The 14,418-nt window shown below is 32.1% G+C and overlaps 1 protein-coding gene across 1 annotated transcript in view; it reads left to right on the top strand.

Annotated features, from left to right (window-relative positions):
- The window catches only part of LOC143047402 (cullin-5-like), a 36,768-nt gene that overhangs the window by 155 nt on the left and 22,195 nt on the right, over nt 1–14,418 (top strand). The window contains exons 2-8 of the mRNA XM_076220433.1: nt 1,975–2,081; nt 2,506–2,605; nt 3,715–3,897; nt 10,583–10,724; nt 11,239–11,465; nt 12,792–12,885; nt 13,781–13,911. Of these exons, the coding sequence (XP_076076548.1) occupies nt 1,975–2,081; nt 2,506–2,605; nt 3,715–3,897; nt 10,583–10,724; nt 11,239–11,465; nt 12,792–12,885; nt 13,781–13,911 (984 nt within the window). The remainder of the gene's footprint in view (nt 1–1,974; nt 2,082–2,505; nt 2,606–3,714; nt 3,898–10,582; nt 10,725–11,238; nt 11,466–12,791; nt 12,886–13,780; nt 13,912–14,418) is intronic.

The following is a 14,418-nucleotide window of genomic DNA, read 5'->3' on the forward strand; positions in this document are numbered from 1 at the left end:
CGATAATGTCCAGTCATTATGTCACATTATTATGTAAACAGCAGTATTTACCATTCAGAATCGAGACAGTTCAGATTATGTTTTAAAAAATTATGTTGAGTGTTGTGCAATTTTTATTATTTTATATATCTCTACGACAATTTAACGTGAAACATAATGGAAAAGTCACTTCATATTTAACATTTAAGTCACAGCTTGTAAATATAACACCTTTTAAAAAATTTCCATCAAAATTCATCAATTATAATATTTACCCATGATATTTACATACACCTTATCGCTAATACACCTTGTCGCTAATCCCGGCTGATCCGGCTGCTTGAACTTTTGACGCATACAACAATCACTTTTTCATTGTGGCGTCAGCTATTTTGTTTTATGACGTCATAATTTTATGGGAACCTGTGAGATATCCAGTAATGGCAGACAAATAGCGATAAGGTGTATACCGGCTGTCCGGCCGCTTGAACTTTTGACGTCCTACATCAATCACTTTTCCATTGTGGTGTCAGATATTTTGTATTATGACGTCAAAATTTTACGGGAATCTTTGTTATGTCTAGTAATGGCGGACTAATAGGGATAAGGTATATTGTTAAATTTGAAGTAAAAGGCTTGTATATTATCATTATATTCCTCTGTTCTGTACTCCGTATATTAAAAATCTGTTGTTTATAAATATCAACCCAGTATATACATGTAGAATCATCCCTCAAAAAGATCAAATTATGTACAATGTTATCGCATATGAATTCATTTAAATTTACTTCCTTATCATGCTTATTAAAAAATCTGACTTTCGAAATTTGTGAACTTTCCCATAAGTTTTCTGTTATTATATTATCATGATTATTATGTTGCAGTAAGAACTGATTTCCTTAATTACATCGTTTACGCTAATTGACCTTGTGTCAACTGGTGTAATTCATTCATTAAAAAAAAAAAAAACTTGAAATCAAGATTGGTGTTCACCAAATCACTTCGATATATTTATATTTGGTTTGCTGTATCATGTGAGAAGGAATTATATTAGATTTTGACAATCATATGTTTTCATCTTGCTGTTGCAGGTACATGAATATTTAGTGTTTCATTCCCTACATCATCTTGGAACAGAAAATTCATTTGAAGCATACAAAAAAAAAACCACTTTACAATACAGTAGTACAAAGACTCATAATTTTGCCATGACCATGATGAAATTTTTACTTTGACAAAGCCTAACTCATCAATTCAATTTTTCTGTTGTACATGCATATATACTATTTGAACTTCCATGACTTCATTTAGAAAACTTATGATAATATCACCTTTTTTTGTCATTAATGATGATTTCTACACACATCTTGTTATAGTTTAATTACTTTGAGTCAAAGGATCTTGATATACCTTGGGACTCATCTGTTTTAAAACTGATGAGTTCAGTCTAAATGGGTCAAGGACTCATGAACTTGTCTTGGTGGTAACCATGCATGACCCAATTTGTTTCTGTGTAAAAAATGTATATGATTAGGGATTATAATTAACTAACTGTCAATTCTGCTTTTAATATATATTTACTGAGAGGTGGAACTAGGACTAATTTATAGAGAATGAACTTGGGCAAGTTATTGACTTTCATTTCTGTGGACTCTGTTATTATTTGTGATGTTTTCATGGATTTTGTGGTTATAGCCTATAGGTGTTATCATTTGTGATGTTTTCATGGATTTTGTGTGGTTATAGGTCATTTAGTTAATTATGAATTTAAATGTTAATCAAAGAACACATTTTCGATACCACATGTACTAAGGCTTGAATGCAGAATTTGGCAAAACCACAAAATCAAATATCCATAAACTTTATAATTGTTCAATCCACATAAAAATGTATGAATCAAAAGTATCCATAAATAAAAATCTGTTCTCAAATAGTATTGGTTATAATGTTAATACATATACACATAATGCAAACAATGATTTTCATTTTTTTCAGCAAGGACAGTCTCAGTTTGAGGACCGATGGCCCTCCATGAGACCAACTGCCTTAAAATTACTCAGACAGGAACCAGTTACCAAAGCAGAATGGCAGGATCTGTTCTGGTAGGGTTTCCACTTAGTTTTATATTCTTATAAGTGAAATATATTGTTAACACTGTTATACTATATTGAATATAGTTTGAATAAAATGAGATGCATGTTAGTTTTTTTAAGACATGCAACCTTACAATACAAGACATCTTGACATCCAAGATTAGGTACCATTTTAGGTATTTATAGGATTTCTAGGTAGGCTGATAAAAAAATATTCATGGTTTTATGATTTCCTTACTAAGGTCTTTCCTTAAAAAAACATGTATCTTGGAGTAGTATTAATATTTTTGAAGGCCAATATACCATCTACACAGGTCAAATACCAAGCAATATTTATAACTATAAACATGATAAAAGCAGGCTGGCAAATAATCAAAGCCAATTAAAACAGTTTTATGTAACACTATGCTTAACACTATTTTGCTTTTTACAGTGCAGTACATTCAGTATGCCTTTGGGATGACAAAGGTCCACAGAAGATGTATCAAGCTTTACAAGATGATATACTAGAATTCATACAGCATGCTCAATCAGTAAGTTTTGTAATAATTGCTAAAAGTAACGTTTAACAAATGCTATAGAGTGTGTTTATAAAACTTCTAATTTAATCTGTGAAGACAACCATATTTTTATCAGGGGATGTTTTTTTGTAACTGTTGTGAGTTGTTGTTTTATGATTCAGGGATCTTGGTCATAAAACTTTATTCAGTACTCAGACTGCTCAATACATTTTGCAATAATCATACTCAAAAAGTTTATGACCAATTAACCACAAGCCTTGTCCACGCCTTTATTGATTCATTCTTGTTATTATGCAACACTGAAAACAAACCATACTAACCATTATATCTGACAACAGGAATCACAAAAAACACTGGACAGTACAAAAGACATTAAAAAACAAGAATGTGTCCCAAGTACACGGATGCCCCACTCGCACTATCCTTTTCTATGTTCAGTGGACCGTGAAATTGGGGTCAAAACTTTAATTTGGAATTAAAATTAGAAAGATCATATCATAGGGAACATGTGTACTAAGTTTCAAGTTGATTAGACTTCAACTTCTTCAAAAACTACCTTGACCAAAAACTTTAACCTGAAGCGAACGGACGGACGCACGGACAGACGAACGGAGGCACAGACCAGAAAACATAATGCCCCTCTACTATCGTAGGTGGGGCATAAAAATACATACAAACAAAAGACAAACATTTAATTAATTCGCAATGTTGCCAAATATCAGATTGTCTTTTTCTTAATCTTGTATTGACATATTAGACATGCCTCTGTGTCAACAGTTTATTTAATGATATATTGTCAGTCGTATATAATATAGATGGATTTAATGGATGCCAATATAAATGTGAGACTGTTTAGTTGTTAGGATATCTCAATTTTATGAATTGTTTCTTTCAAAACCAAACTGAATTTGAACATGTATTTAATTCAGTACATATATGCATGATATACAGATATAGGTAATGAGGAAATATATTCTATATTTTCCTCTCACAACAACCTCTGTATCTATGAAATGTGAAATACAGATGAAGGTGGCCATTTTGAAAATCATTGATAAAGTTCATTCAAATAAAAGTGAATTTTCATTCTTCAATTCATTAAATCTGTTGGTTAATTTCAGAGGGTATTAAAAAACCAAGAAGATTCAGCATTACTGAAAGCATACATAGCAGAATGGGGTAAATTCTTCACTCAGTGTGACTATTTACCTAAACCATTCATGCAGCTTGTTACCTCACTATCGGGTAAACCACATGGTAGTGTACCAAAGAAAACTCCAGGAGAGGAGAGCTTAGTTAGAAAGGTAAATTATTACAATTAAAAATTGACACTTTTAAAGGTTTACAACTGGCATTTAAAATGTAATTGATGACTGAAGAAAAAAACAAAGATTATGAAACGTGTTGATTGTTGAATGATTTGAAATTTTCTATTCTTTAAAGTGTCCTGTACATGTAAGTTCAGAAATTTTGCAAGGTTTTTATTATAATGAAAAATGTAACAGGGGGAGTATTTATAAGAACTGGCATCCTGAAAAAAATCTTAACACATACATTTATAATATACACAGCTTTTCCTGTAATTTGTTATCCCCCTGCCATAGCAGAGGGGGCATGAAGTTTTACCTTTATACATAACATATGTACAACCGTACGTATGTCCCTGTATAGCGTTATATGCAAGCGGGGGCATCATTTGTGTCCTATGGACACATTCCCCATTTCATTGTCGAGCCTGCAACTTTTGTTGCAGAAAGCTCGACATAGGGAAAGTGATCTGGCGGCGGCTGCGGTCATGTTAGCTAACTTCTTAAAAACTTTATATTTTAGAAGGTGGAAGTCCTGGATGCTTCATACTTTGTATATAGATGCTTCATGTTACAAAGTTTCTGTAAGTCACATGTCCAATGTCCTTGACCTCATTTTCATGGTTCAGTGACTACTTGAAAAAAAAGTTAAAATTTTTTGTAATGTTAAATTCTCTCTTATTATAAGTAATAGGATAACTATATTTGGTATGTGCGTACGTTGCAAGGTCCTCATGCCCGTCAGACAGTTTTCACTTGACCTCGACCTCATTTCATGGATCAGTGAACAAGGTTAAGTTTTGGTGGTCAAGTCCATATCTCAGATACTATAAGCTATAGGTCTTGTATATTCGGTGTATGGAAGGACTGTAAGATGTACATGTCCAACCGGCAGGTGTCATCTGACCTTGACCTCATTTTCATGGTTCAATGGTTATTGTTAAGTTTTTGTGTTTTGGTCTGTTTTTCTTATACTATATGCAATAGGTCTTCTATATTTGGTGTATGGACGGATTGTAAGGTGTACATGTCTAGCTGGCAGGTGTCATCTGACCTTGACCTCATTTTCATGGTTCAGTGGTAATTGTTAAGTTTTTGTGTTTTGGTCTGTTTTTCTTATACTATATGCAATAGGTCTTCTATATTTGGTGTATGGAAGGATTGTAAGGTGTACATGTCTAGCTGGCAGGTGTCATCTGACCTTGACCTCATTTTCATGGTTCAGTGGTTATTGTTAAGTTTTTGTGTTTTGGTCTGTTTTTGGGGAAAGACGGCTTCAAGCCATCAATTCCCTAATGGGGTTGGCCAGAGTATCATTCCCTCACGTCAATCATTTTGTTTTGATAGTTTGGAAATCCCCTCAAAATGTCATACTGAAATTGATGACAAGGAGAACAGATTGACTTTAAATACATTTTGTACACACTTCCCTTCCGTATCTAGTGAAATTATCGTATATTGAGCTTTCACTTACACTATATACGTTTCTTTTACAGTCTGGAAAAATCAGTATTACGAAATATTCTAAATATATCTAACCTAGTGACGTCATTGTTGGAATGCCGACCTACACAGGGATATCCTTTATTCATTATAAAAATCATACACAGTATTTGTATACTAATTTACAATCCGTATTTGTTAAATGAAAACCTAATGATGTTTGCTATAGTGTAGATGATTCACACACCAACATGCAATGCTTTAATCTGAGGCTATAATCAGATAATTTGTAGGTCAACTTTCGCGGTAAACAATGTCAATGGGGATACATGTACATGAGATAGGGGAGAGAAACGGCAGTTTTCATTGTTTCTGTAAAGTTCTGTTTTTAGAATCCTTCTCCAATTAAGGGGCACCTCAATTGATGAGTAATTACCCACTAAAATGAAAGTTAATGTATCTGAAAACTAAAAATGTCACATTAAGTATATATATGATAAGTAGTCATCAATTAAAAAATAATTTTGCGTACCAACATAATTATTGTAGTGGTCATTTTTTTCCATTTATTTTTTATACGACCGCAAAATTTGAAAAATTTTTCGTCGTATATTGCTATCACGTTGGCGTCGGCGTCGGCGTCGGCGTCGTCGTCGTCGTCGTCGTCGTCGTCGTCGTCCGGCGTCCGAATACTTTTAGTTTTCGCACTCTAACTTTAGTAAAAGTGAATGGAAATCTATGAAATTTTAACACAAGGTTTATGACCACAAAAGGAAGGTTGGTATTGATTTTGGGAGTTTTGGTCCCAACATTTTAGGAATTAGGGGCCAAAAAGGGCCCAAATAAGCATTTTCTTGGTTTTCGCACTATAACTTTAGTTTAAGTTAATAGAAATCTATGAAATTTTGACACAAGGTTTATGACCACAAAAGAAAGGTTGGGATTGATTTTGGGAGTTTTGGTTCCAACAGTTTAGGAATTAGGGGCCAAAAAAGGGCCCAAATAAGCATTATTCTAGGTTTTCGCACAATAACTTTAGTTTAAGTAAATAGAAATCAATGAAATTTAAACACAATGTTAATGACCACAAAAGGAAGGTTGGTATTGATTTTGGGAGTTTTGGTCCTAACAGTTTAGGAATAAGGGGCCCAAAGGGTCCAAAATTGAACTTTGTGTGATTTCATCAAAAATTGAATAATTGGGGTTCTTTGATATGCCGAATCTAACTATGTATGTAGATTCTTAACTTTTGGTCCCGTTTTCAAATTGGTCTACATTAAGGTCCAAAGGGTCCAAAATTAAACTTAGTTTGATTTTAACAAAAATTGAATCCTTGGGGTTCTTTGATATGCTGAATTTAAAAATGTACTTAGATTTTTAATTATTGGCCTAGTTTTCAAGTTGGTCCAAATGGGGGTCTAAAATTAAACTTTGTTTGATTTCATCAAAAATTGAATAAATGGGTTCTTTGATATGCAAAATCTAACTGTGTATGTAGATTCTTAATTTTTGGTCCAGTTTTCAAATTGGTCTACATTAAGGTCCAAAGGGTCCAAAATTAAACTAAGTTTGATTTTAACAAAAATTAAATTCTTGGGCTTATTTGATATGCTTTATCTAAATATGTACTTTGATTTTTGATTATGGGCCCAGTTTTCAAGTTGGTCCAAATCAGGATTCCATATGAAATATTGTGCAATAGCAAGAAATTTTCAATTGCACAGTATTGCACAATAGCAAGAAATATCTAATTGCACAATATTGTGCAATAGCAATTAATTTTCAATTGGAGTTATCTTTCTTTGTATAGAATAGTAGTTGATAATATATGTTGGAAATTTGCCAGACATGACTATGATGTCATTTTCTATTTTTATTTGCCAATAACTTTATGTAAATGACTTCATTGGAAATTTGCCAATATAAAATGTTGCTGATGAAGCTTTTTTTCCTTATCTTATCTAAAATGTTTTTAGATAATGTATGTTGGACATTTGCCAGACATGACTATGATGTCATTTTCTATTTTTATTTGCCAATAACTTTATGTAAATAACTTCATTGGAAATTTGCCAATATAAAATGTTGCTGATGAAGTTTTTTTTATTGTTTTATACAATAAACAATGTATATTCACTTTTACTACCAACCAATCTTTACCATTCAGTGATAACAAGCACTTTATTTTACATTTTAATATTTTATGATGTATTTAAAAGAGTAGTTATTGTTGCAAACTCCATTAGAAATTTGAATTGATATCAGTTTTGGAAAAAGGGAAACGGGGATGTGAAAAAAAAGGGGGGGGGGTTAAATTTTTCTCATTTCAGATTTCATAAATAAAAAGAAAATTTCTTCAAACATTTTTTTGAGAGGATTAATATTCAACAGCATAGTGAATTGCTCAAAGGCAAAAAAACCTTTTAAGTTCATTAGACCACATTCGTTCTGTGTCAGAAACCTATGCTGTGTCATGATCAACTATTTAATTTTAGATTTAAAAAGTTTGAAGAAGAAATCTTTAATTGATTTGTAAAATCTTGACATTTGTTTTGTGTAAAAAAAAACCATGTAATGTCAAAAATTTGATCACAATCCAAATTCAGAGCTGTATCACGCTTGAACGTTTTGTCCATACTTGCCCCAACTGTTCAGGGTTCGACCTCTGCGGTCGTATAAAGCTGCGCCCTGCGGAGCACCTGGTTAAATATTGCTTTTAAAGCTATTTATTCATGAATTTTACAGAAAGTTTTAAGGCAGTTATATCGCGCAACTAGACATCAGTGGCGCACACACATTTCCTGGATAAGTTTTACTCAGTATTTTGAGTTCATTTCCAGTACTATACAGATACAGATACAGATATCAAAATGTGAGATCTGGAAACAAACTTCACACAGCTTATATCAATCATATTTGATTTTATTAGTACAGTAGACTCCACCTAATCGGATATCGGTTAATCGAATATATTGGCTATTGTAATATTATTTCAAAACACCGAACCATTCCCTATACATTTCAGTCAAAATACATCGGATAATCGAATATCGGTTATTAGAATATATCGGCTAATTGGATAGGAATATTCATGGAAAATGTGTGAAAACCATGTACAATCGAATATTTTGAAATAATTTCAAATTTTTTTTGACAGGAAATGAAGCCGGAAGTTACGCCATTACGAAGTTTAAGAAAACTTCAGTACAGAAATGTTTCATTTTATTAATAAAAACGATCTTTCATAGTCAAATAAAACATATTTTTTCTTATTGTCTTGTTTATTTTATGAATTTGATATTATATTCTGCCCAAGATGTGTTTGTTATGTGTTTATCAAAATGTGATCGTTGTCATTTACTTCACAAACAATGACACGACAAAATGATAAACTGTGCGTGATGTTCATCAATGTTTATTAAATATGAATGAAATGAACCTCTTTCTCAACAATTTATTAAAATATATATAGAAGTCCCGTGTAAAAACAAGGAATCGTGTGTCAATAGCATGTCCCAGGTGAAATAGAATTATGTAACTTGTACACACGTACACCATTTTCCTAATTTACATAATATTCAGCCTTTTATTTTGAACCACGACAGATAAGATAGAAAAGCAAAATTAATTTTACAATTTTATAATCATAAACATAGTTGTATTACTTGAAATTGGAAATGGATTTCATAAATAAAAAACTGTAAAAAATTAGATCCGAGTACGATTACAGGTAGAAGTTTATAGTCGGCATGAATTCGTAGCTATTAATAGAATTTACCTGTGGCCTACTTCCGAGAATTCATAGCTATTTTTAGCTTTTACCTGTTTTAACACACAAATGAAACAAATCACGCAAAAACAACAAGTCACATTATTTAAATGGTACATATTTTATTCAGATAATCAACACATAATTAATAATTAATAATCAATAGACTGACAGATAAACAAAATACATTATTATCAACTGATTGATCTGTTACTCAATCAACCGAATTATCTGAACTTGTACCTGAAAAAACAATGAGATTAGTTACAAATTTCCATTAATAAAGCAGCTATAATAGCTATTGGTATCTTAGGGTTGTGTCTGTTAATTTTGAAAAAAAACTTGGAGGAATATACGTTCATCGGCTAATTGAATATATCGGACAATCGGATATTTTTAGCTGACATTTTGGGTATCCGATTGGCCGGAGTCTACTGTACATGTATCCCTGTGATAAGAGTTGTTACTGGGAAATTTATCAATTGAAAATTAAAACTGAATAGATTTTTCAGTCCTCACTTTCTTGAGAATACTGTCACAAAAAATTGAGAATGGTCTTAGCCTGCCGTTCAGTTTTACATAATTAAAATTCTAAAATATATTGTAGTAGTTGTTAAATTCAATTGAATTTTAGATAATTAACTCCCAACTTTAATTAAATGTTTTGATTTAGAAGATGCAGATCTCATTGGTCCAAATTGTCTCTATGATGAATTGTTGACTAAGGAAATGAAATAACAATAGACAACAATTAGTTTCATTATTGTCAGTGTCTCTATATATATGTTCTAGCTGTTCTTTTGCTCATTCTTTGTATGTAGACTATCAAAAGATACCCCCCTAAAAATTGAAATAATGGCCGTCTTTTCCCTCAGAGCTCTTCAGCTCTTTGATTCTTATACTATATGCAATAGGTCTTCTATATTTGTTGTATGGAAGGATTGTAAGGTGTACATGTCTAGCTGGCAGGTGTCATCTGACCTTGACCTCATTTTCATGGTTCAGTGGTCAAAGTTAAATTTTTGAGTTTTGGTCTTTTTTCTAATACTATATGCAATATGTTAACTATATTTGGTGTATGGAAATATTTTATGATCTATATATTAGTTGTGCAGGTTTTATTTGACCTTGACCTCATTTTCACGGTTCATTGCTCAGTGTTAAGTTTTAATGTTTTGGTCTGTTTTTCTTAAACAATAAGCAGTAGGTCAACTATATTTGTTGTATGAAAGAATTGTTAGCTGTACATGTCTTTCTGAAATGGTTCATCTGACCTTGACCTTAATTTCATGGTTTATTGGTCAATGTTTGGCTTTCTTGGTTAATGTGAAGTTTATGTGACAGTTGTAATAAAGTTTTATATTTAGGACTATCAACATACTATCAATGATTAGTAAAGAAGGTGAGACATTTCAGTGTGTGCACTCTTGTTTTTCTTCAAAAGTTGTAATAATATTTTTTTCTTTACAGTTGATGTTAGATAGCTGGAATCAAAATATATTTTCTAATATCAAACAGAGGCTACAGGATAGTGCAATGAAATTATTACATGCTGAGAGAAATGGAGAGGCTTTCGATTCTCAACTTGTTATAGGTGTAAGAGAGTCTTATGGTAGGTCACTGTTTACTTGTGTACTTCTATGGAGTGATATAAGTCAGTTGGATTTTGGTTTTCTAACCATTCGCATTCCACTCAAGTTTTGTCTTTTACATTGTCGAACTGTTGAGTTTTAGATTAAACATGTTAAATGCCAGTGACAACAACACTATAAAACCGCAAAATATTGCATTCAATAACATATGTGTCAAATCCAAAATTGAGTTTTTTTGTGAAGGTAAACAGTCTATGTTTTATGAAATTCATAAAGTATTATTTTCAATTGATATGCATTGAAAGTAAGATTTATTACCATAAGGATATTTGATGTCCTTTTGGAGGGCAGATTTTCCCATCTGAAATAAATGTAGAATTCAAAATAAGTACTTTAAGTATTCATTGATTTAAATTTGAAAAATGGTTTAAATATAAGTATTGCCTCAAAAGCTACAATTAGTGTTAACAGATTGATCAATCTTTGAATAGTCAATATTTCTCTATTAAAATACATAATTTTATATTTTTTCAGTAAATTTGAGTTCAGATGTAGAAGACAAATTGAAGATTTACAGAGAGAATTTTGAGAAAGCCTACTTAGAAGCAACAGAAAAGTTTTACAAATTAAAAGCTCCACAATACTTAGAAGCTAATGGTGTACAGAATTATATGAGATATGCTGACTCCAAACTGAAAGAAGAGGAGGCCAGAGCTAGGCGATACCTAGAGACAGGATGGGGATGTAACTCAGTTGCTACTGTAAGTCTTAAACGTATAATGGGAAGTTAACACTGAGGTTGTGAGTTTGAACCCTACTCGTGCAGATGCACTTGACTCCAATCTTAGTTGACTAGGATTGTCAGTTTTCCTAACGAAGGTCATGGTTTTCTCCAGGCACTCCAGCTTCCTCCACCAATAAAAACTGACCGCTAGAAATAGCCCAAAAGCAGTGCTTAAAAGTGGCATTACAACACCAACAACTAATCAGTTGTTGGGGATACTGTGGATTCATTTCTGTTTGTTTGTACAAACTTTTACTGAATTGAGGAAAACTGTCATTTTCCTAGATATTTGTTTCCATGATTTAGCCAAAGTCTGCTTACAACCTTAATACAGAAAATTTGTAAATTGTTGAACATTTAAATTTATGGTTAACCTGTTCTCACAAAATCCAAGAAAACTTATCCAATGAATAATAACAAATTCAAATTTGACATTGATAAGACAGCAACCTAACAACAAAATATATCTTACAGTGAAACAAAAATTCTTGAACGATAGATTGGTTTATCTCAACTGTCAATTGTTCAATTTGTTGAAAAGGAGTTATGTCAATGTAGAGAAAAGTTTGGAATAAAGAGATAAGATGTTTAAAGACAGAGTTGATTTATGATATGATTTAGAATGGACATAAGAATATGTCAAAGAGACAAGAAACTGACCAAAGAGCAGACAACAGAACAAGGCCACAAAAGGGTCTTTAGTGCAGCGAGAAAAACCTAAAATTATCATGATATACTACAAAAATGATCATACAAGAACATGCAAGACATTTTTTATGCCCCACCTACGATAGTAGAGGGGCATTATGTTTTCTGGTCTGGGCCTCCGTTTGTTCGTCCGTCTGTGCGTCTGTTCGCTTCAGGTTAAAGTTTTTGGTCAAGGTAGTTTTTGAAGAAGTTGAAGTCCAATCAACTTGAAACTTAGTACACATGTTCCCCATGATATGATCTTTCTAATTTTAATGCCAAATTATAGTTTTGACCCCAATTTCATGGTCCACTGAACATAGAAAATGATAGTGCAAAGTTCAGGTTAAATTTTTTGGTCAAGGTAGTTTTTGATAAAGTTAAAGTAACATCAACTTGAAACTTAGTACACATGTTCCCTATGATATGATCTTTGTAATTATAATTCCAAATTATAAGTTTGACCCTAATTTCACGGTCCACTGAACATAGAAAATGATAGTGCGAGTGGGGCAGTCGTGTACTCTGGACACATTCTTGTTTTAACTATTCATCCTGTTCATTGGGAATTCAAAAAGAAATGCATGCATGTATACTTAATATTGTTATTTTACAGTTAACAGAATGTTGTGTTACAGTACTAGTGACAGCATTCAAAGAAACCATATTAAAAGAATGTGCTCAAATGATCAAAAGTAATGAAACAGAAAGTAAGTACTATCTGAATAAGTTGAAAAACCTGTAATTTGTTGAAAGACTCTGTGACTGAGTGGCCTAAATAAGTCACTAGCTTTTCAAAATTGAATATGCGTTTTAGAGGTCTTAATCAATGAAAGAAGTATACTACAGTAAAACCTGTTTAAATGGAATCTTGCATAAACTGGAAACCTGTCTTAACCAAGCATGTTCTGGAGTCCAGTCATATCAAATGTTATGCCTTTTGAACCTGATTAAACCTAAAACCTGAAAAAAATGATAAAAATCTAAAGTTGCGAAGAGATTCAATTTAAACAGGTTTCACTGTACTTTCAAGAAAGCATACAAAAGTATAAAACACAGTATAAAACAATATTAATAACATTACATAGTTAAATATAGTAAAAAAGGAAACACCACCAAAATGAGGACCTGCTGTTATAAACACTTATTGTTATCCATCTGTAGAAGCAAGCATGCCCAGCTGTATTTAGAGGTTATCATTCAATTAAAATTGACTTATGAATAGGAGTGACCTTGAAATATCTTAAGAAAAAATAAATCTTAAGAAAAAATAATATAAAATGAAGTTATGAACTACTAAGGATCGTATAAAGTTTCATTGCAAATTCATTTCTATTGCTTTAAAAAGGTACTGAAATTCAGAATTTATTGCGAATGTTGCTACTTGATCATTTGTGGATGAGTATCTCAATAAAATAGAATTTACAATCTGAAATTGCTAAAACAAATGCACGCAATAGATTCTAAATCTATAGTAACTCATTTATAATGATACACAAATTAAAAGGGTATATCCGGCATGTAAACCAGAACCCATTTACATTCAATAAATTTAATAAAAATAACTTTGAACCAAATAAAAAGATATTTATTTGTACTTTTCAGGATTACGACTTATGTTCAGTCTAATGGACAGGGTACCAGATGGTATAACACAGATGCTCGTAGATTTAGAACATTATATTTTCAATCAAGGCTTAGCAGATATGATGGCTGCAGCAGAGTCCATTACAACAGTAAGTGGTTATTACACGACAATAAACATTAACTTCATTTCAAGGTTAATTTCAACATTGTATGTCAAATTTATTGTCCAATAAAATCCAAATATATATTAAACAGACTGAAACCGCCTATTTATTGTTTGCAAACATCATAGCAAACATAGCAAGCAAATCAATAATTTTTTGTCGAGCCTGCGACAGCTCGACATAGGGGTAGTGATCCAGCGGCTACGGCGGAGGAGCTGCGTTAGCTTACTTTATAAAAGCTTTATATTTTAGAAGGTGGAAGACCTGAATGCTTCATACTTGTATATAGATGCCTCACGTTACGAAGTTTCCGTCAGTCACATGTCCAATGTCCTTGACCTCATTTTCATGGTTCAGTGACTACTTGAAAAAAAAAGTTAAGATTTTTTGTAATGTTAAATTCTCTCTTATTATAAGTAATAGGATAACTATAGTTGGTATGTGCGTACCTTGCAAGGTTCTCATGCCAGTCAGACAGTTTTCACTTGACCT

This window comes from Mytilus galloprovincialis, chromosome 10 (genome assembly GCF_965363235.1).
Source record: "Mytilus galloprovincialis chromosome 10, xbMytGall1.hap1.1, whole genome shotgun sequence".
Classification (NCBI taxonomy): Eukaryota; Metazoa; Mollusca; class Bivalvia; order Mytilida; family Mytilidae; genus Mytilus; species Mytilus galloprovincialis.